General features: G+C 42.9%; 1 protein-coding gene across 14 annotated transcripts in view; it reads left to right on the top strand.

Annotated features, from left to right (window-relative positions):
• The window catches only part of PTPRF (protein tyrosine phosphatase receptor type F), a 398,994-nt gene that overhangs the window by 118,097 nt on the left and 257,772 nt on the right, over positions 1–23,125 (top strand). For all 14 annotated transcript variants that reach the window (XM_057416512.1, XM_057416531.1, XM_057416501.1 and 11 more), the window contains one exon: positions 19,893–20,054. In XM_057416512.1, coding sequence (XP_057272495.1) covers positions 19,970–20,054 — 85 coding nt within the window. In that variant the 5' untranslated portion in view covers positions 19,893–19,969. The remainder of the gene's footprint in view (positions 1–19,892; positions 20,055–23,125) is intronic.

Here is a 23,125-nt window from a genome sequence, read left to right as displayed (position 1 = left end):
TTACTACTGTGAGAAAGAGGTTAGTCTAAAATCAGTGTGTGGAAGTGCTAATAAATACAGTGTTTATGCACCATCAGTGGAGAGATGATCGTTTTGATTTCGTATCTCATTGTTCTTCTGTTAGAGCCAAACCTCTGTTGTTACAGGGTTATAAAAGGTAACCTGTATATTTTTAGGCTTTTCTTAAGGTGGAAAACCCCTAAGATTCTGATGGTTTACAGCTTTTCTTCAAAGTAGGGGTATAACTTGTCATAGGAAAGCTAAAGGTTTAGTGGAGTTTTAAGAAACAGAAGACTAAAATTAATGCAGAAAATTTTGCAGGATAATTTTTTGTGTTCTTACAGCAGCCTGGCCACTGGAGTAAGCTTCTGATGTTTTCAAGATAGCAGTATTTACTCTTTGGAGTTTCATGGTTGGTTGTTCTGTTTGTGTGTGTGGTGGTTTGATTGTTTGTGGGTTGTTGGTTTTTTTTGTGTGTTTCTGGTTTTGTTTTTAAATCGGGGAGAGTGCTGTTCCTGCTTTTCTAGTTGGGGCATGTAAGGTGCAAGAGTGAAGGCAGTTGGCAAGGCCAGAGGAGGCAGGTTTGAATCTCTGGACCTGTCAGGCTGCTGGGAACACAGCCCCTGTGCTCTGCTGCCTCTGACATAAAGCAAAGTGCCTCGGTGGTGTTGGAGCTGTTCGAAAGAAAATTACATGCATTAACTATAAAACACATGGGTAGTATTGTTTTTATAGAATTAGATGTATACAAGTGTAAAATATGCACAAATAATGCATAAAATATGTGTGCACATCATGTTTAAAAGTCCTTTGGAAAGAAACTCTTAGCCGGTCTGTATTGGAGTCAAAGAAAAGTGAGATCTGCTTTGTAAGTAAAATCTGAAGAGGCACAGCAGGTGAGACACACCATGGCTACAAATAATGGTGAAGAGGATGTCTTACAAGATCTCCTGCACTGGCCAGTCCCTGCATTTAGGGAACCTTTTCCAGGGTTTTTCAGCCCTGTGATGCCATCTCATAGCACACACAAAATCTGGTCATCCGGACTGGAAAAGCACAGGGAAGGAGATTGTGGATTGTATTTTCAATGCCGCAAGTAGGATTGGATCATCCACCATTAAGCATGCATTTTCTGTTGTGTACTTGATGACTTGGACGGTTAAAACTAAAAGCTTCCCTTGAAACAATATACTGAGGGATTAAAGCTTTGAACAAGGGCTCTGGCAGGTATTTCTGAAACACGAGTGTAGTTTAAAGCTGCTCTGAAACAACTGTAATGACAGTAATATCATATATTGCTGTCGGAGACAAACACAATTTCTTCCTCTGTGGGGAGAGGGAAATAGCTGGTTAACAGCTAGAGACTTCTCTCTCAAGATTTACCTTTTTAGATGAAGTGCTAAGGAAAATGCGTGGCTTTTTTATCAAGTGTATGTTGTAAGCTGTATTTATGTTAGTTGCTTTGCTGCCAGGGTTAATGAGGTGACCGGAGGCCAAGGAAATTTAACATATTCATAGGTAATGGTATTAAAACTGAAGCCTGAAAAGGCTGGCTGGCTGGCAGCCAGTCTGGGGTCCCCCGTTTCTCACCGTTCAGCTGGGAAATAAGCTGTGAAGAGGAGCATCTGTGGAAGATGGGCGGCGAGGCAAAAATGTTTAAAGTTATAGCTTAGTATTTGCTTCCCAAACAATACCAGGAGTGCTAGTGCCTGGCTGGTACTTCATTAGGGAGCATACTGCCTAGAAAGTTGTTGCAGCACGGGCAGCTGTGGTCTGTCAGGGCTGCATTTACCTCGCCTCCCCTGCCTCATAGAAGCTGGTTTCCAACTTGACCCTGTAGTTTTGCTGATCTTGAGGTGTGCAGAATGCTTTTCAGCAAAAATATAAATTTACCATAAATTCAGATGTGGTTCCTACACAGAAACCTGATGGAAAACATACGTGGGGTGAATCTTGTTAGTATTCATAAAAGTTCGTTTTAGAGAGTGTAAGGGATGAGAAGCAAGCTGTAGCAAGTTTATGGTGTTTCATGAAAAAGGCATCTGCCTTTCCATTTCTAGAAAGCATGATGTTAAAGTATGCAGCTTCTAAATTATTACTAAGGCTATATAGCCACCCCCCTCATTTCTGAGGTGACGCTTTGTGTTTTCAATGTATGTTTTTATTCTGATTCATTCTAGTTTCACAGCTATGGCCTTAAGTAATCATTCTGAAAAAAGCAAATCTGTTTTGGTTACATCAACAGGGCATTTAATGTCCACACAACTGCTAATCATTCTTCAATTTGTGCAATTAGAATAAAGCTTGGGTCATAAGTGGTAGAAATATGAGAGAGTCTGAATCTGTTGTGCTGTCATCTGCTCTTGGCTTATGTACAACAGGAGTGATTTCAGTCTGCTCCTGAACCCACGTGTATTTACATCAGCTTAATTAAGCACCAGCTCTCTCAGTGCTTCACCTTCTGGTGCAGCCAGTGATCTTGATTCATTGGTTGGTCTGGAAGAAGATACAGTCCTGGCATAAAGGATGGGGCGTTTTTCCTTGCCGGTACGTACTCATCACTGCTAAGTGCTTCCATTGATTACAGCAGTGTGAACACAGCTGAAAACAACGCGGTTGGTGGTTTCTAGGAACGCTTGCGCTACCGTTTTCAGAGCCCTCCTTGCTTGAGGACTTTATTTTGAAACAAAAGTGGAAATGTCAGGCAAACATGTGCAAGTGCTTGTTGCAGTTGCTGTTTGGAGGGGCTACCTGCTGACTGGCTCCCTACAGTGATTTTGCAGCTGTACGCACTGAGCATCCCTAGCATTCAGGAGCTGGTTGCTGCTGCGGTGTTACTGGAACCAGTCTGCAGAAGAAGAGCAGGTATTGGCACAACTGGGCTGTCTGTGGTGGGCGGAAAATGAGGGTGTAGGCTGTGCTGCACTAGTAGTGTTGATGTCATGTTGTGTTATCCCTAACTTTTAAATGGCAGGTGAAAAGCTTCAGCTAATGCTCTTTTAATAATTAATTGATGTAGACAGGCACATCTTCAAGCCATTTACATTTTATATGTTATGATAGACTTTTGATTAATAACCTCAGCTTGTAGAGTTGTAACAGATTAGTGCCTTAGTTAGGGGAAGGAAAGGCAGTACTTTCCTTGTCATTGACCAAATACTAATGGATCAGTCTGGGGATACATCTAGCTGTAGTGTATGCACCCTCATGGACACACAGCTCGTCTACCATGCGGCTTGCAAAATGTCAGCCTGTCTTGAATGCACCTGTTGGTGTTTGAACACACCACAGTAGGCTCCACTAGAATAGAAATGGATTATTCTTGCAAAGGTGCAATAAACTGACTTTGAAGAGTTCTTTCTGAACCATCGAACTTGGAAGAGTTCTTTCTTAACCATCTTGGCAACCTCATGTTGTGCTGAATTGAGGTTACAAATTGCATCCTCTGAGCTGTCTTGAAACACATTTGAATGTCAGGAAATGTGTGAGGAAAGATGGCAAAGGGAAGGGAAATGCAGATACAGGCAGTGATGTCTTGGGACCTCTGGGACTAGACCTACTGCCAGTGAAATTGCCCATGTCAGCTTTCTGAATATGCTTGTTGCCTGGATTGAGGCAGGCCATGCTCTCAACAAGGTGTTCAGTGCTGCAGCAAGACCCCTGGGTGCTGCAGCTGTTTAAATAGCAAGCTTGTATTTTTATTTAATTTGTTAGGAAAATGAACTGATACAGTGGCCTCTAGGGCACTCTTCTGATACAGTTTTGTATATTAAGTTTTGTGTATTAAAAATGGCTTTTCTCTCTTCCCCATATCCCCCCTCCCCTTTTGCTTTGTGAACAGGCGAAGTATAGACAGCTCTTTACAAAACAATGTTGAGCTGGGAGCACTTGCACTTTGATCTTGTGACTCTATCCATCTCCTGTAGATGCTATTTGTCTGAGACAACTTGGCACTGCTTGGCATCCTTTCATCTACTGCATGCGTATGGCCATTCCCGAGATGTGCTGGGTCCTCTGTAAACATGTCAGAGTCAGAAGAAAGCTTTAAAGTTTGTTTTAAATAGGTTCTTTGCTTTGTAAGCGGTGTCCCCCACAGGCAGGGTAAGAGAGCCTTCCCTGTGCAGCGATGTTGAAGGCTTCTGGGACAGGAGCGATACAGATGCTTTCAGCAGGGGTTGTGTCAAGCACCTGAGAGATCCTGTTGTAGGACCGTGCTGGAGCTGGTCTGTTTCTGGCGGCGGCTGTTTCTCATTGTTCTTCAGCTGCGTGCATTGAGATGAAACAGTTCATTATCTGATGCTTTCTCCAGAAGTTAATAATCTTAAAGGATGTTTTGGATTCTGCACCCCCCAACCCCACCCCATATCGATTGCTGAGCATGGAACAGTTCAGAAGACTTTGTGTAGTTCAGGATTCAGAGCCACTGGAATAAACGTGGGGTTTAACAAGCAAAAACCAATGAGATGGTTCACTGTTTTTTCCCTGCACGTTTGCCTGAGGCTTTCAGCTGTCCAGAAAGATGACAAACTACATCAAACAGAACCAGCTAGTGGTGGCAGGGTTGTGTTTTCAATAGTTCAAGAAAGTTGCTCCTACGGTTCTTTCCTCGCTTCTGATGCACTCTATTGGAAAAAAAAAAGGCCATAAAATCCTGTTTGAAAAAGAGCTTAAAAAGATAATAATGAACTTACAAAACCCCTCAAGATAGAAATCTTTCTGTATTAATAGTAATTGGAAATGTTTTAAAGGTAACATTTTATCATATTTTAGCACTATCTGCTGTAGCGGGATACTGACCTTTTCACTGCCCCTGTGAGCCTGGGATGTTAATCAGGGAAATTGCACAAGACACAAGGAATGCCTGAGATAATTCACCAGATTCTGCAGGTCCTTTCTTGTGGACAAAAATACCTAAAACTTGGACTTCAGCTTTTAGAGGAGCTCAAATTACAGTAGTTATACACGGTGTATGCTTTAACTCTCAGCTTGCTAACAGTTGAGAGGTTGCTGGCTGCTCTGAATGCTTAGGAGGATATGGGTTATGTGCACTTAGAAACTCGGAGGGGTTAAGAAGGCTTGTAGTTAATCCAGAATACAAAAATGCTGCACCAGCAGAATTGCTTCAAGCTCTTTTAAAAGTCCTTTCAAGTTAAGATGACATTGCTTTTGGTTTAATATAATGAATTCAGTAAAGCAAGAAGGCACTAGCTGTTCTGCTAGTTCCTACTCTCTGGTGAGGAAAGGGGGGCTTATAGGATTCTTGTTTGGCTAAATAAAGTTTGACTTGCATGTAGTGTGATAAATTCAATTAGAATGCTTTCACAGATAAAGAACCAAGCGTCTGCAGCCTTTGTGCCTCTAGTAACTTGCAAGAAGCGCTCCTGGACAGTTAATAGAAAAGGGTTTGGGGTGGTGGGCTTTCCCAGGGTAGTTGGTCTGTTTGAAAAGAAATAACCAGCTTTGCCTGGTTCATACAACTGACTGTCAGGAGTTATTCAGTCTTGGTCTTAACGATGGTTATTGCCTATGGGTTTGCTGCACTAGTAGTTTTGGTTGGCCTTGCTGGTGCATCCTCACTTCAGGCAGTGGTTTGATCAGCTTCTCCTTTTGTATCCACACAGTGAACAAAGAAAATCCCACTGTCTCCTCTCGTGATGCTGCTGCTTGGCAGTGAGGGCTCTCCAGGAAGTCACAGGGTGGGCACTTGCAGGTTGGATAATGGTGTTTGCCAGGCTCTTAAAAGGTTACTCACCTCCCACCCAACTTAAGAGTTGGGATTGAATTTGCAGTTGTTCATTCACATTCACCGTAATAGCAAAACCAGACTTGAGGCACAACACTGCTGTGTGCTGCCAGGACAACCCTGTGGCAAGCATCGGTCAAAGCATCTGGTGGTCAGTGGTGAAGTAAGAAGTGAAACTGCAGTGTATCCAGAAGCTTTGCTGTGCAATCACGGGACACGGTTTTCCATGTTTGCTTGCAGAGAAGTGTGCAGAGTGATGTCTGTATCTCACCAAGTCCCGACTGTCCATTTTGTCCTTGCAGAGCTCTCCTGTTGCCTTTGCTCAGGAAAGTTTTCTGTTTTCCAGAGATGATCAGTTTGCTTCAGCTACCAATATAGGTATTAACTGGCTTTCTTTTGACGAGCACTGCCAAGGAGGATAGTTACTTTTTATACTGTATTTGTGAAAACTCCATCAGACGGTGCTGACTTCCTTAGGAGATGCCGGGTCTCATGTACACTCCAGTTTGGACAAAGGCAGGTTGACAGGAGTGCAGAGGTTTGGAAGCCTATAAGTCTTGGCTGAAGAGCAACGCCAGAATACTTCTGCAGAGATCTGCACCACCGTGGCCCATGTGGTGCAAGGCTTTAGTGCTTCTCCGGGTGGGACACAGTGTGGTGGAGCTGTGAGAATCTGCAGCGCCTTAAGCAGCCCTTTACTGCCATTGCCCAGAAGGTTAATCTGTCAGGAATTATCTCTGTGAGCTAGGAGGACAGAATAAGCTTTATTATGAACAGCAGTTCTTCATGAGGAATAGCTGTATCAATTCCTTCATGTGTTCTTTTTAAAAGGGCTGTAAACAAATTGTTTCTCATAAACCACCTGCATGCATAAAACATACTCTCTATTGCCAGTGTCTCCTAGAGTTGGATTGCTGATTTAGCCCTGACAGTGCCCTGGGTACTTTCTTCTTCTTCTTAAAAAGCTGATCAGTGATACTTTTCCAAATGTTTCTGTGTCTTTTAATGTTAGCTCACAATATCTAATGCATTGTTCCTGCAGGCAGAGAGGATACCAGCTGCATCAGGCAAGTTCCTGTTCTGTTGCTTCGTCTCCTACAGTTAGAAATGTTCTTCTATGAGAGGTTTGAGATTCGTTTTCACAATAAGACAAGGAGAAGTGGTAAAGGGAAAACCAGAAGACAGATACATGAGTCTGTCACAAAGCCCTTTTCACAAACCTTCTCTTCCTTTCGAGAAGAGAAAATTACCTTGTACACTGCATAAGATTTAGGCTGATTTTTTTTCCCCTCACATTTCTACTTTCAAAGAACTTTTATTTTAAAAGCATAAAATACAAAATTTAAGCCCAGCCTGTCAGCAAAGGGTAATTTGTTCTGAAGAAAAGCCTCTGGGCTTTGAACCTTTGCCAGCTCACCCCTAAATGGCATGGCGGGGTGCTTCTCTGCTATAGCTACTTTGGAAACACTTAGCGGATGCTTACCAGGTAGAAGGATTTAACTTACTAGCCATGGAGTGAAGGAGCAAGATTCTTCCAAGAAATTTCTGGGGCAGCATGTAGGTCACTGGGAAGTGTCCTGGAATTTCTGACCTGAAATCTGTGGCTCTGTCTTGCAGTATCTTACTGCCTCCCACGAGCTGGAGGAAGTTGGGTGAATTAGCAGTGTTCCGCTGGCCAAGATGAACTGATTTTTTCAAGCAATAGGTGGGGGCTGCCTTTACTGCAGGGAGTGTTACCGATTCTGTGCAGAGAGGAGAGATTCCTTCATTGCTCTGTCCTCAACCTGTTTTGGGGTCTTTGCTGCCTGATGGTTGAGGGCACTTGGTTCTGCTGGAGCTGCTCCTGCCTTCCCCACCAATGATGTTATTTTTGCATCTGTCACTTCAAATGAGCTTATACTGGTGGTGCTTATGCTATGACAGAAGCAGAGCTGCCCGTTTCCAGACAGGGATACAGCAGTGCAGCAAGTCCAGTGCTTAGATGCTCCCTATGGTTTCTAAAATGTATGATACACGTTAGAAATGATGCACATTCCAAAGACAGACTGGCCTCCCTTTTGCAGAGTGCACGCTAGCAGCTCCTTTGGCAGGACTGTCCTGACCTTGTTTATTTTGGACTTAGGCACCATAAAATAGCTTGTTAATTGCTGCTCATTTAGAATTATAATTAGATGTTACCAGATGAGTTCTGTAATACTACAATTAAAATGTTATAAAAAAATGTTGTGGTTTTTAATACTTCATAAATCGGTTAAAATTCACTGATTGCAAGCTCTCTGTGTATGTGTGTCGTTATTAAAACTCACAAGGATAAAACCAAAGCAGTGATTTCTCATAAAGAATGTACCAGTAAAAGCATCATGTAGCTGGGAAAGGTTTGAGCGATGCAGAATCCATACACTGGCTGGTGATTGAGCAGTCAGGGACATGAGCTCCAGGACTGGGTCTCTTCAGTAAGCAAGGAAGAAAAGTCAGGGCTGCGGTTACAGTCCTGGGGCATGAAGAGAGAAGGGTGTCTCTGAGAGCAAGGCACAGTTGAAGCTGTTTTGGGTTTGCTTATTGCCTCTGTGAAATGCAGGGTGCCTTGTGTTGAGAAAAGCTCTTCAACAAGTGGCAGCAGATGCCTTGGGCCTTAGAAAGTCCATTATATAGTGGGTTATGTATTACCAGAGCAGGACTGCCTTGATTATGCAATGCAGAGTGCTGTCCTAGTGCAAGCATCCTGCTGATTCAGGTTGATTCAAAACATTTCAAGGGGATAACTTTGTCCTGCTTTCCTGTAGCCAGACTAAAATATAGAACTGGCACAAGCACGGTGTTGTTCACCCTAGCTAATTTGGTAAAACCTCTCTTCTGGCTCAGGTCCACTTTAATGGACTAGTCACATATCTGGAAGTGGTGGACATAGAGCTGTGCTCTCTGAGCTTTCAGAGGGAGTGCCGTCAAAACCACTTGGATGCATTAGTCTGCAGGTAAGAAAAAGCTTGGACATCTGGTGGCATTGCGTATCCAAAAGTAAATGCTTAAAACTTGGAGCACATTCCTTGTGCGTTGCTAAGGGCCTTGGAGCTATTGTTTATTGGCAGCTGAGGAGTTGCTCTGTGCCGCTGTTAATCTGATATGTTTGGATTTGATGAACAAGGTGCTGCATCTCGTATCGTTAGCCCCGCACTAGCATCAGTCATGAGGAGGAACAGGGGCTGTTCCTCTCCTTGGAGCTGTACTTAACCAGGTCCTGCATAAGCTTGCCTGGTTTTTCATCAAGCTGGATAATGTCTTTCCCCTTTAAGATCTTTTCTGTTTTTCTGCTGGAAGCATTTTGCCTTCAGGATTTTACATTCTGGCAACTAACAAAATTAAAATAGCTTTCCTCCTAAGTACTATGAAATGTACATTAAATCTGATTTCGATGGTTCCAAGTATGTGTTCCAGCACACAAATGTACGAACGGATTGAAAAAACAGCTAGCAGTAATTTTCTTTCCTTAGGTTTCACTGAGTCGTATCCCGAGAAGCTGCACATTATGTATTACCCTCTTTATGCTTTACTCAAGGTCATGTAAAGGTGATGGACTGGAGGGAAGGAGTGTGTAATTTCAACAGTAAAGCTACGAAGTTGCTGCAGACGGCATATGGGTTGTCTTATTTTTCAAAGGTCTTTCCATCTGCTATTGGCAGAAGTCTCCATTGCAAAAGGGCAGTTTTGTGTGAGGTACATAATTTATTTTCTTTTTAGGTTGTTCTTTTATTAGGATTCAGGTTTATCTTGTTTCAGACCATTAGCACCGTGTGATTCACCTGGTAAAGAGGATGCATAGAGGTTACAAGATCTAACTGGGATACAGACGAAATGCTCTCAAAGTTTGGGGAAGAAGGGATTTTTAAGGTTCAATTATAAAAATTCAAAAGCAAGCTATCCTGTTACTGAAGCAGAAGTGCTGTGGTGGTGGGCTTTTGTTTTCCTTTGAATACCTTAAGGTTGAACTGCAAAACTTGAAGCTTCTAGAGCCGTAGAATGACGTGGAGGAGAACTACACCGAAGGATGAAGAATATCCCATATCTGTCTGTGCCATGCTGAATGTAAGAACTCATCTCTCCTGTGGCCTCTTGAGTGTAGAAATGCCAAAGCCACTGGAAGTAGATACATAACTGCCATGTGCTCGGTACCCTTGGCTAGCAAATTATGCCTTTTCTAGTAACCAAAAAATTGCTGGGTATTGAAAGCAAAAACCCACATAAATTTAGCATGGATTTTATGGTGGATGAGGGCTCATGGGAGGTACAGGATCACACAAGGTGCAAGCAGCAGTGAGAACTGTGCCGGGGTGATGATCTGCCTGACTTACCTGAGAGGTAGTGTTGTTTACTTTTGCCGTGTGTTTTGGATTTCTTCCTGAGGCTGGGAGAGGCAATTGTTACAGGTTCATTAAAACGTGCAGAATGGTTTTAGCCTCCCACCCTCTCTCATCTTTCTAATCTGATATAGGTGAGGTTGTGCATCCTTTAGTAAGACGGCAGGCAGCACGGCTCTGCAGCCATGTGGAGCCTTCCTATCGTAACTTGTGTGAGATCCACACATCTGAGTTTACTTGCATGAAAATGGGGGCATGGAAGCAGGTTTTGGCTTGTTGAGTGCTGTGGAGTCCTGCAATTTGCTTTGTGGTGTGGAAGATGGAAGATGACTGGTCTGTCCAGGACATGTTGGATTCGCTGCAGCCTGGATGCAGCTGTTATCTCAGTCCCTGCAGCCAGGAAGTAGCTAGGAAGCTACTGCTTTGATCTGCTAAACAAAGAAGGCTTGTAAAATATATTAATTGATTTTCTTCCATCAAACAGTTTTGAGCATACAGCCTCAGATCTGAGTGAGACAAAATCCTATGTGTAGATGCTTTTGTCTTACTGTATGGAATATGTATGATGCAAAAAGCCTGAATTTAATTTTTAGCCTGAAGTGCTACTGAAGGAGAGAAGGTGTAGTTTTGGACTGAGTCAGGCTTAGGACTGACTTTGCCACCATTAATTAATGATTTCTTAATTTATAGACCTTTGGTTTCTTCATCTTCAGTAAGCATTATAGTATATACCTAGGGCTTGATTTTTATTTACATCGCTTTAATATGGCTTGGGTACTATGTAGTATATGCTACCTCGGAGGGTGTTTTCTTTTGCCAAAGCAAAGCAAGGGGGGCATAAGTAGAATGGGAGAAAAGAGAAAAGGAATAATCATAAATTTAGCAACTTATTACAATAAGCATGATTGCATCTTGGTTTCTTTATAGGTTACAGAAGCAGTTTTCATTTTTCATACAGAAGGCAATTGCATGAAACTTGTGCTTTCATAGTTCCTTCTTATTAGTTGCGAAGGGAATTTCTGGGTGCTGTCTTCCATGGTAACAGCCAAATGCCTCCAGAGCAAGAGGACTGTAGGATGCTGGGGGCGTTCTGCGTGGGGAGAATTTGGTTTAATAAATTTAATAAGCCCATCTACCCTACTGGGCTGTGTTAACTACCTGCATATAAACTGAGCATGCATAATGTGGGCAAAGGTTAGAAGCATTCTGTAGGAAAGGTTAGCTCCAGAGCACACCGAAGCAGCAGCTATTCTTATTTTAGCTCTCAGTAACGCACACAATAATGGGGTTCAAGCAGTATCTGTAGTTGAGACAGTAATAACAACTATGATATAATTAACTTCAAAACCCTTTAGGAGAGAATAATTCCAAAAACTAGCATTGAAAATGTTCATAGTGTCACAAGATGAGAATTACAGAAAGTTTAATTAGATATATAAACCCTCCAGTAGGGCATAAGCTGTCTGCTAAATGATGGCATTAGGAAGAAACCATCCCTGTGGCAGCCTGCTGCTGTCTTCTCCATGGTCTTTGGGCTGGCTGACGTGGGCTGCGATCCGGTCTGATGTGGTGATGCTGCTCCTGTGCTGGGGGTGGCCACCACGTCTAGAAAGGGCGGCAGCCAAGATGCATTTGTGAACTTGCCACTTCATGGGCGCTTGCTGGAGCTGTGGAGAAGGATTATCATCTCTATTAGCATGATCAAAGCAGTAAGTCCTTTTTACTCAATTGCTGCACGTGACAGCAGCTGCGAGACAGTGGGTGGAGGTTTTGTCGCCAGCATGTGCATGTTTTCCAGAGCCTGGCTTAAAATAGCTCCAGACACAAGTAGTCGCTCAGCATTATTTGCTCATCTATGTATTTGTCAATCTTCTGCTGAGTCAGCAAGGTTAAAGTTGTTTGTAGGACCCTCACAAAAGTTCTTCATGAATAGCCATGACTATGTTGTGTGTAGTACATGACTATAGTCATTGAGCTCAGGGGGGCCAAGAAAAAGATCAAAATGTTGAGACTGATGCTAAGCTTGAGAAAGGATAATTTAAAAGAAAGTGAACAAGTTATTCAAACCATCCCTAAAATTAAAATGGGAGAAAGTAAGTATAGAAGGAAGCCAACCAATTTCTTGATGTGGTTTGAACCCAACAGCAGAACATAAGAAAGCAAGCTGGGGAAAGCAGTTAAATTATTAGGGCTGGGAGTAATTCACACTAGCTAGGTAGCGGGTTTGAAAATTTGGAAACCCAACTCCAAGGTATTAGTAGTGGAGTCTGTAAAGTATAATGGGTACAAAAGGAAAATTGAAAGCTCCAAGGTGGGCTTTGAAGAACTAATGACTATACCTAGAAGATAAATAACTTGGGCAAATCAGTGCTATTGTCTTATGTGAAAATTGGGCTTTGTGGATGGTGCGAGTTTAAAGGTGACAGTTAAGGAAGACAAGGGTACGTGCAAAAGGAACATTATTACTTTGCATCAGCTTTTAACTGCTGAAAACGTTGTGGAAGACTCGGTGCTAATGTTGTGCCTACTCTTCCTAAATATTAAAGATAAGCAAATTTCAGAAATTGAGGTCTTGGCAAAAGCAGATTTGGAATAAGCTATTAATCTGAAAAGCATTAAGTGAGCAGACCCCAATAGTATGCTATGTTATGTAAACCGTAACTGAACTTCCAGCAAAGTAAGGGATTTTTCATTAGAGTCACTTTTCTTTTTTTTTTTTTTTCAGAAGGAAGTTCTTTATATACTTCGTAATCTGGTTGAAGGAAAAAAATACTGAGGAAGGAATAGAATTCCTGAAAGATCATATTCTCATAGGGTCAAATTTTCATGGATTCTGCAAAAGAAAACTGTCCTAGTAATTGCTTGAAATGGCCAGAGAATGAATTTATAGTTTGTTCAGATTCCGGGAGGTCTCTGAAAACTTTCTACCCTGGGGCTGCTGACAAAGCTGAGTAGACATAAGAATGGAGCAGAACCATTCTTATAAAGAAGAAACTGATTTAGTTTTGAACTAGGATTGGTGTAGAATTTAGTTTGGTCTTAAGTCAGTAGACACCATGCAAATCCTGGCAGGGAAGGAAGGACAGATAAACCCTCATCTGAACAATCATTTGCATTCTTGCTGTTCTGGTTAAAATCACTCAGTCTGAGAGATGCAGAACCAGTGTGTTTGGCATTGCTGGAAACAGATGTAGGAATAACAGCACCACGGCTGTACGGTAAGTAGCAGTCAGCTGCAGTGTGTTGTAAGCAGCCAGGCCAGGAGGACCGTATTTCTCAGCCTTCCCTCTCTTTAGTTTAAAATCTTCTGTTCCACACCCTGGATGTGCAAAACCTGATGCCAGAGAGTTGGGATTTAGAGCAGAGGACTTAGTCTGTTGTGCTTTTAAACTTTACACCCTTGTGCTGAATGCAAGCCTCTAATGGTATGGTCACTTGTATTAAAAACATACTGCCACGTGTGTAGTGAATTGTAGAAACAGCGCAGGACTTGCTTTGTGGAAGAGGCAGCTCACGAGCACATTCCTTCACATCAGTGGAGTTTGCTGATAGCTAAGGAATAGCTGAATCTCTTCCTGATTTTCGTAGGATTTTCTGCTGCCCTGCATCTTTAATCCATGCATCTGGTCGCAGTGCTGGGCTTATTCTGTAAATGTAAAAGACCTCTGTTGAAAAGGCAATATGCAATAGTTTACTTCTTTTAAGGAGAGTTTACAGTGGGCATTAAGAGCCTATACACTTGGGTAGGGTGATCTACAGCGATTTGTATTTAGTGCTCTCTGTGAATGATGGCTGGGCTTGTGAGGCTCAAGGCTGATCTATATTTTAAGCGGATTCTTTGAGTTATGACCATAGTTATTTAACAGGGCCCGTCATAATCCTTTTTCCAGTGGAAAAAAGTCCTCCTTTTTATCTAGGATTGTCGCCAGGCAATGACACCTTCAGAAACTAGTATCTTCAGAAGCAAATGTAGCTAATAAGGGTGTCAGGAATATCCAAGCTGTGCTTGCATCCTGCTCAGAAGCTTCTCTTTTCCTCTGCTCCTTTCCTTGGGTCAAGTTGTGATTGTGTGTTCAGGATCACAAACATCTGTAGCTGGGCCAGCTTGCTGCTGAAGTCTTCACGGTTGGTTTTTTTAATGCTTTGCCAAAATAAGAAGAATCTTTTTGAAGTACTTCTGAATCATTCTTGCAGTTGTATGTATTTCCCCATACCAATCTGCCTCTGTTCAGTTACCCTCCCATTCAGTTAACCCACCCTTATGGGATATTTTGGAGTGTTTGTGTTTCTTTTGCTCAGTTTTAAATTTCCATCCAAATAGATGATGAAATATTTTCCTGCTGGGTTCTGTTCTCTCTCCTAGTTTTGTTTTTTTCTTTGAGTATTTGCTGAGACTATTCAACATACATTTTCTTTTGTTCTGTCTCATTCCATTACTCACAGTTATATGCCCATGGCTAATTATACTCCTCCACTTCTTTCATGGTGTTTGTATCCTTCATGTACTTAGGAATGGTTATCAAATGCCCATCTTGCTTAGCCAGTCTGTCTAGCTCTTGTGACTTGACAGGGATTTTTATCAATCCCAGTTCTTGAATTGCTTTGCTCATCCCTTCTCTCCAGATGGTCTGAGAGTCTTCAATCTGATGCTCTAAGCCTGCTCACACTGGGGTCCTGGAGATAATACCTTTGCTCACATAGCAGTCGCTTTAGCTTTTGGCCTTTTTACTGTATTGCAAGTTCATCTGAAGTTTCTCCCTACATCTGTGCTAGTGTTGCCATCTTCATCTATCTCCCCACTGAATCTCTCTAATATGTTCCTGCATGTGGGAGTTTGGAGTGAAATGAGACTCATTTTGTCTTTTTTGGCCATATTGCTGTACTCCCCAAGTCTCTTTATATTATATTTCTCGCAGAAAAGCACAAAGAAATCTATGCTCAAGGAATACTAATGTAGTGAAGTGAAACATTCAAAAGTCATTAACTTGCATGTAACTGTGCTTCTCCAACTTTTAATGTGTGCAATATGATGATCTTGAATTATATGGTGCATCATGGTTTTCCTCTTTCTCCTTCAGAGCACAGATGAGGTGTTATATGCAGAGTGAAGCAGTTGAGCTGTAGCAATTATTGTTCTCATTTTTAATAGAACAAATAGCTGCTTCATTGCTTTTGTGTGTGGCATGTGTCCCCTGCTTGCTAGGTCAGTTCTTGATTACCATCCTTTGTGTGACACCCCAAAGTACTGTGATGGTTGGGTCCCTCGGGATCACTGGTTCCCCTTCAGGTATTTGTGTAAAATACGAAGACATGGCTAGGTGTCCAGAATGAAAATTGGTTTTGTTATGTGCTGCGCGTGCAGTAGAGCTGGGAGAAGCTGATGCAGTTTTAGCAATTTCTTTACTATCGTTTGGGTGGTGTCCATTTGGTATTTTCTGACCTGCATCCTTGGGCTCAGGTTGAAGAGCAAATACAATTGTTTCACGTTCCTTTATGAAAAGATACTCTAATGTCTCTAGGTCAGATGAGGACATTGTTTGGGCACTGGGCTTACCTTCCTGTTGTCTAAGTTTATAGTCTTTTGACCATGTTTCGCAGCAAATGCAGTGTGAGTAGTCACGCTTGCAACTGAGCCTGGCAGTTCTGTGGACGTATGGGGGTTCCTGAAGGGAACATTTTTGTGCTGACTTGTTAGGTACTTTGGGTTGTAAAGTAGCTTTAACTTAAAAAGTGATTTTAGTGCAGTATTTTTGTTCCTGGTTTGGAGCGGGCAGGCTTACTTTCGGGATGCTGTTCTTCACCATGCTGTTCATGGCTAGTGACCCACATGACACTTGCTTCAGTTCAGTTTAGCTTCCAGAAGAGTTCATAGAGGACATAAGCTGTTCAGCGCTGGTTTGAAATTCCTCCTGACTCTTTAAAGTTGACTGCTTTTTCTAATCTCTTTGCTGCCTCCTATGAGACATACTCATTGCCAGTATTTCCTAGTACCATATGAGCTGTTGGTATTCTTGGCTCTGTTTTAAAAGAGTCCAGCTTTTTCTGCTTGTCTGAAAGAATCAAACCATGTAGGTTTCAGAAACGTTCTCAAGACTGCCTGTTTTCCATCCACCTGCCCCACGGCAGAATCAGCTATATTTAAATGAAGTTTGCTATTTTTTTCCTCAGTTGTGCTTTCCTGCTTTCTAGTTTTCTGCCAAACCAGCTCTTGGTAGTTCTAAGACTGAGTTTGGAGCAGAGGCAGGAGTTAAGCTTGCTAAACTCAAAGCTGTTTTTGCTAAGCCATCTGGAGTGCTTCGTTAGCCTCAACCTCTTTCTGGGTTACATGGTCTAGAGTTTATAGTATTGCCAGGACCAGATGCAGACGTAGCAATGAGAACGTATGTGTATTTCTGAAAAACTTTCTTCTACAGTGTCTGGGCTCCCAAATGCAATGTTAATTGTGAGATAGTAGCCAAAGCAATGAGAGTAAAGGAGGCCTTTGAATGAAGGTGCACAGGAGAGGATTCCAGATGCAAGAGAGAGCAGCCTGAAGCAACATGAGGTGGCTGGGGCAAAAGACGCACTAAAAGTCTTAAGAGCATTAGTTGGTTGGTTGCTGTTGGACTTGATTTTACTGATTCTGTTCTTGTTACCAATATTGGTAACAAATAGTGATTGTATTTGTGAGAGCAATACTGATTCTGTGTTTGTTACCAAGATCTACCAACAGTATTTGGTTTATAGTTAAGTTCTGTGTTAGGCTGCCTTTGTGCACCAGGAATGGAAGCCTTTAGCAGTGGTTCAAGGTGACCATGTAGAGCTATCAGAGTAACGGTAGCATTTGAAGGGTTAACTCAGCTTCAGCAACACCCTGTTGCCTTACTGTGAATATTGGGTTGTCTTATTGGGGTTGAGCACCTTGCTTCTAAAAACGTTAGCGCTGAACCACTGGGAGAGGCTTTTTCATGTTTTCAATTTCAAAAGAGAATGGCAGTTACTGAGGCTTATAAAATTTTGAAACTTTTCAATTTAAAGGGCTTTAAATATTCAACGCAGACAACTCTTCCATAGGCAGACGGCCGTGGAATGAGGAAGTGGCTAAGTTTGATCCAGTTAAGGGCCAAAGGTGCTCTGTTAACTTTGGAGGGACAGACAGCTGTCTTGCGTGAGAAAATCTGTCATTTCTACCAGATGGTAAATTATTATAGAGCACTAAACAGTTGCTAAAAGATTAAGTCTATAAAGCATCTGGCAGGGTAACTGATAATCCATCAGTTTTGCATGATGCATGTTGTATGTATCTCATGGGCTTGAGAGGAAAGTTATAAATCTGTCAAGCTTGACGCTGGAGAGAAGCTTGATCACATTGGCTGAAAAAAGAGAGTAATTGAGGGACAGACCTATTCTTTAGCTGAGGTTTTTGTGTTCCTGAGAGTTACTCCTGAATGAGGGCTGTGGAGGTGCCATTCACGTGACTTCTGAGCAATCTGCACTCAAGATATACCATTAGACCAGGCACTTTTGTTGTAAATGGAAGTGAATGAAAGAGGAAAAGCTCTCTGAAAGCTGTTCATCCCCAATCTGGTCTGATACATGGCTAAGATGTTTTCAGCATCACCTGTAAAACTTGTTCCCTGTCCTAAGCTGAGAGAGTTTGACACACATCGTTAGTTCTGACACAGTAATTTCAACCCTTGTTGGTGGTTTGGGTTTTTTTTTCTCTCTTCCCCCTTGAAGAGTAGCCTCTTAAGTTTCTGGCTGCTGTTGAGCCAGATGTAATGCCGCTTAAAGTGTGCTTCAGTGGGTTTGCTTCTCTGGGCTGCACAAATTAGCACTTTCTGTACATGCAGAATTTAGAAACATAATCTTCATTCTTAATCCAGGCACTTCTTCCCTTTCCCGTGCGGACCATATCTGGAGAGCTGGCTAACAGCGGGCAAACTGCTTGGGGACTGAATAGAGTTTCCCTTTGGAATAGAGCTTGTGCAGCTATGCAGATACAACTGTCTGTATCTGTCTCTGCAGTGTAAGGAGTGTTAATGGTGCTTTTAGTAATTCTTTGGCAAGAAATGAATGAGGATATGGAGGTGGGAGAGCAACAAAGAGAACTGAGTGTGCGGCTGATACGAAGAGCCTCTTCTGCAGTGTTCAGAATCTGGCTGCTGAGCTTACTTGGATTTATGCTTTCTCATTGAGATAATAAAAGCAGGATGAGATGATCAGTATTCTCTCTGCATCTAGGTTAGAGCTAGGTTATTTTGTAAAGTATTTTCAGATGCCTTGGCTGTAGAAGACATTGCATAAAAAGGATTTCTCTGAGTTGTATGATATACCACGTGAATGATTTACTGTGCAAATACAGTAACAAAATGGAGGAGAATCATGATCTGCTGTTTGCTAGTATGAGGAGATGTAAACATTTAGTATTTGTTTAGGTGGATTCTCTTGAGATTCCTTGCAGATTTCCCTCAGCGCTGTGGTTGCTGCCATTCTTTGAACACCATGTTTTTGTCAGAAGTAAATGTGTTCCTAACGTATGATACTCGCTTCCATCAAAAACACAGTGGTTCTCAAGAAAAAACCCACAAACCAACAAAACCCCACCAAAACCAAACAAACCAACCCCGTTCTTCCAAAACTCTAGCTAAATGCAAAAATACGTTTGTTAGAGCAGTCTTGAGCGTCTGCCACCACAAGTATGAGCGGCGGGCTGTGCCATGCACGGCCTGAACGCTTGCAGATACTTTGCTTCAGGGTTACTCATGGGGTCCACTTGGGCTGGCATTTGCCAGCATGAAAGTTTTTCAGTGTCTCTGCTGTGTTGCCCACTTTCAGCAGCCTTTTGCAGGTTAGTGAAGGAAAAGCTCCTCAGCTTCTGAACGACTCTTGAGCATGTGTTGGGGTGCCCAGCACTGAAAGAGTGAGCTCCTGTCCTTGCTGAGTGTTGTCCCTTTGAGGGAAATGGGGCTTGTCAGCTCCTTTAAAATCTTAACAGGCTGACCTTGGACTGCCAGGTGAAAGTGAAGTCAGTATATTCTCATGAAAAGATGAAGAACACAGATGTACCAAAATAGCATTTTTTTTCTTGCTGCCTTTTTTGGTTATGTTTCAAGGAATTTTCTGTATTTCTACATCCAAGCAAATGCCCGAGTTAAGTCAACTTCCCACATAATTTGCTTTGCTTTGGAGAAGGAATATCCAATCCTCAGTCATTTACACTGTTCTCTCTGGTTTGGAGAGGTTGAAGGTTAGGTATTTGCTTTGGCTAAAACTTTTCTTTATAGACACTTTTCTTAATAACCTTCTACTGTGGCTCTGGCAGCCCTGTGAACTGGCAGCTGATTCAGTTCAGCTTCTGTTTCTCCTGCTTGGACCCATCAGGACTTGTCTGGTGTGCACCAGCTCAGCTGGATGGGCCAAGCTATGCTTAACATGTAGTTGACCACAAACATGCAGTCATGCACATCTCTCTTGGAAAGATGGACGAGGAAGAGTTACATGAGCTTAAGACTATTTCTTGTAGCATGCAAGATCAGAACTATTTGTTGTGAATAAGAACAACTGAAGGATGTATTAATAGCCCATAATGGAGACTGGTCATGAAGATAAACTTGGAGATGGGCATGCATTATACCTTGTGATCCTTGAAAACAGCTTATTGGATTAGAGGACTACAATGTGAAGCTCCACTGCTCAAGCAGGAAAAACAGTTAGATTTCACTTTTAAAGTATCTGTAACTGCCTTTAGCAATGTAGTTTGATATATCAGCAGTTAATCTGTGTTATGTTTCATAGTTTTCCTCTCTTGTTTGCAGGAGTGAGTCTGTGTCTGTAACACTGGATGTACTGACCACTTGCCTCAGATTGAAGAGGACTTGCTCTGCTTTGGAATATGGTGCCTAACTTCTGCATCCCAGTACTCACTGTGCCAGCAGCCATCCTCTGCTGCTTGATGCTGCCTTTAGCAGGAGCGGACAGTAAGTAACATTCATTTTTGGAAAGCTTGAATACCTTGCAAAATTTCTTTCAGCAAGTATTAAACCTTCTTAGCTTGTACTGAAAACACTGAACATTAAGGGATAACCCCCTCAAATTTCTTATTTTCAGATGTGCATAATGCAGATAAACAGTACATATGTGAAAGGGGCACAGACAGAGCTAAAAACTAGCACTAGGCTGACAGAAAAATCTATCCAAGAGCAGGAAGAGTTTCTGTAGTAGCTGCAAGATCAAAAACCTGACAGTTTGATTTCTAACATGTACAGATGAGTAAAGAAACTTGGGGGCAGAGGAACAGAGAAGTGGTAATCTCTGTTACTTTATTTTCCTTGTTCTTTTACAAGCTCTTATAATTAGTGTAGTATTGAGACATCTCTCCTGAGTCAGTGGGTGATTGAGAGCTGTTGGGGAAAGGGTGCGAGTTTTTACCTTCTTGTGCAGCTCTCCTACAGCTACATTTCAGCAGATTTGGAGTGGAATGTTTCCTTGTAGTCATGCTTTAAAGGTGGTGTGTCCATGCCTGTTCTGATAGTCTTGCAGTGCTGCTGTGACTCCCTTTGGTTAGCCCCATATAGGGCCATATAGGCAAAGGAGACCACTGTGCACAAAACAGTTGTGGACAGGCAAAAGGAGAGGGGCTTGGCTGATGGTGGGCTGCTGAAAATACCTCAGAGTAGGAATTTCTCAGTGAATGAGTTATGCAGAGTGTGAGAAACCTTGTGGGTTCTTTGCAGTCTTGTTTTTTGTAACTTGGGTGTGTTTGCTAGGCTACCCCCAAGTATTTGTGCAGCCCCCCACCCCCTTTATTTTAACCAGGAACCAGCTTTTCAGTGTTCAAACATTTGCACATTTGTTGCAGACTCTGGCAGTTGTGAACACTCCATGCCTTCGAAAGCACCCAGGGCTCCTGGGACGCTGGAGTCAGAGCAGAAAGGTGACCGTGATGCGCCTCCTGAGCTGCCACCAACCATCTGCTTCTCACTCCAGCTTTAGTCACCAGGCTTATAATTAAGATGTAATTATGTGAAAGTTGAAGGCAATCTTCATTCATTTTGGTAGGAGCCTAGCTGAGTGGAAAAAACAGACTGGGGGTCCTAAATGTCCTTGACTGAATGTGAAGGAGTAAATTTAGAGAAGCTGGAGAGAAGGGGTGTGTGTGTGTGTGTGTGTGTGTGAAGAAAGATAGAAATTCGCTATTTTTGTTGTCACTAGGGGTGACTTGCACAGGCAGCAGATCAGCATGCAGTCTGTATGAGTCTGAGCTGCCCACTTATACTGGGGGCAGCTGCTGTCTCCTTCCTCAGCTTTCTTCCCTGGTTGCTGGTGCTGCTGGAAGATGCTTTTTCAGATCACTTTCTTTACACACTGTAGTTCATTTTGGAGTCTGGCACAGAGAGGTATATGTTTAATGTTCTGAGTTGTATGAAAATTCCCCAAGGTTTGCTATCTCTTATCCTAGCCCCTGCAAAGGAGAGGAGCATCATTCTATCTGGTATTCAGAAGCTTGTGGAGCCTGAGATGTCCTAGGATAGCTCCTGTCCTGAGGACAACTTGCAGGAGACATGATTTGCTAATGTTGTGGAATACTTCCACATGCTTAAATTTAACAAAACTGGCTCTGTTTCACAGGCCCAGATCCGAATATTGGTGTCTCAGATGCGGAGACACATCTTCCTTGTTGAGAAGCAGGCAGATCTGTATGTGTGCCTTTTTGTCTGGCGCAGACTGTATTACTTCTTCCTAATCTGGAAGGCAGATCTAGAGGACAATGATCTTTTAACTACCACAGACACCATGGATTAACCGAGGGTTTCCCATGATGGAAAGTGCTCTGTGTATTTTAGACACTTACAGCTTTTTTGTTGTCTTACCCCACTGAATCTTGCCACCAAATCTCAGTGGCAGGGAGATGTGTGAAAGGGCCTGCTCTGTGCCTCTGCAGGGGGGAGGAAAAAGCCCCAAACCCTGCATATGTCATGTCCTGCCATCAGTGATACATGCAGGCAAATACAGGAGTGAATATGGCACTGAGGAGTCCTAATTCAGGATAGCACTGAAGGGCAAGGAGAAGGTATGATCACACATGCACACTGTAAAAGCTAGAGAGGGATGCTGTTAAAGGAGCACCCCATATGCTTCCTGTTCCATTTTTTGATCCCCTAAGTTTCCTGTTATCTCCAGTCAAAGACTGTTTATTTACGTGGAATCCTGATGCAATATGGCTGTTCCTGAGATTTCACTGTGATTCTTCCTTTTCCCCATTGCAGTGCTGCCTAGAGGCAGTGTAGGGATGCGTAGGCTCAGTATCTGCAAAGCAGTCCTGCAGTTCCCCAATTAAAAGCAATGAGATAATTGGAACAGGGTTATCCTGGAATTCCTGGAGTCAGTCCCCAGCACTGCTTTTTATAGCAACAGTGATGATCCGAGGGCAAGGAAGGGAGGGCTGGGGATGGGCAGTGCCACATCCCTGGCGGCAGGCTGGGTGTTCAGGAGCATCCGCAACTGGGGTTCCCCTCCTTCTCTGCCTGGGCTTTGGAGCTGCTGTTGTGACAGCACAGCGTTGCTGCTGTAGCTTCCTGACAGTTAGGCAGCTGGCAGATAGCTGGATGTTAACGCCTGAGATAAACCAGATTGAGTATGTATCACCTAGCGGAATTAGCGCCGGGTGTGCACCGCGATGCCTCTCCTGGAATTGAGTTCATGTGAGATGTGGATAATGTCAGCGCTGAGGAACTGAAGGGGCATCCAGAGATGAAACACGTGGCAGTGTGTCACAAAAAGAAGGGCTCGCTGGGTGCCTCCCTGCCAGCGGGATGGGAGCGGTGGGTGCCGGCCACGCCGGTGGGGTGCTGAGAGGTGAAGGTGAGCAGGAAGGGGCACATGCGTGTGAATGCAGCAGTGCTCATTTGGCAGAAAGCACTTCCAAATCCTCCCCAGCTCTTACAGGCTGCAGGAAGAAATTATTAAGTTTTCTCTGTGATCTGCCTGTGTTTCTGTCAGGGTGACCCTAATTCCATTAAAGCAGCTCAGAGCTGATTCAGGATCGCTG

This window comes from Pezoporus wallicus, unplaced genomic scaffold (genome assembly GCF_028554395.1).
Source record: "Pezoporus wallicus isolate ANWC-B61680 ecotype Strahan unplaced genomic scaffold, APGP_CSIRO_Pwel_v1 contig_5908, whole genome shotgun sequence".
Classification (NCBI taxonomy): Eukaryota; Metazoa; Chordata; class Aves; order Psittaciformes; family Psittacidae; genus Pezoporus; species Pezoporus wallicus.
Note: the sequence above shows the minus strand (reverse complement) of the source record. Positions and strands in the feature narration are given on the sequence as shown.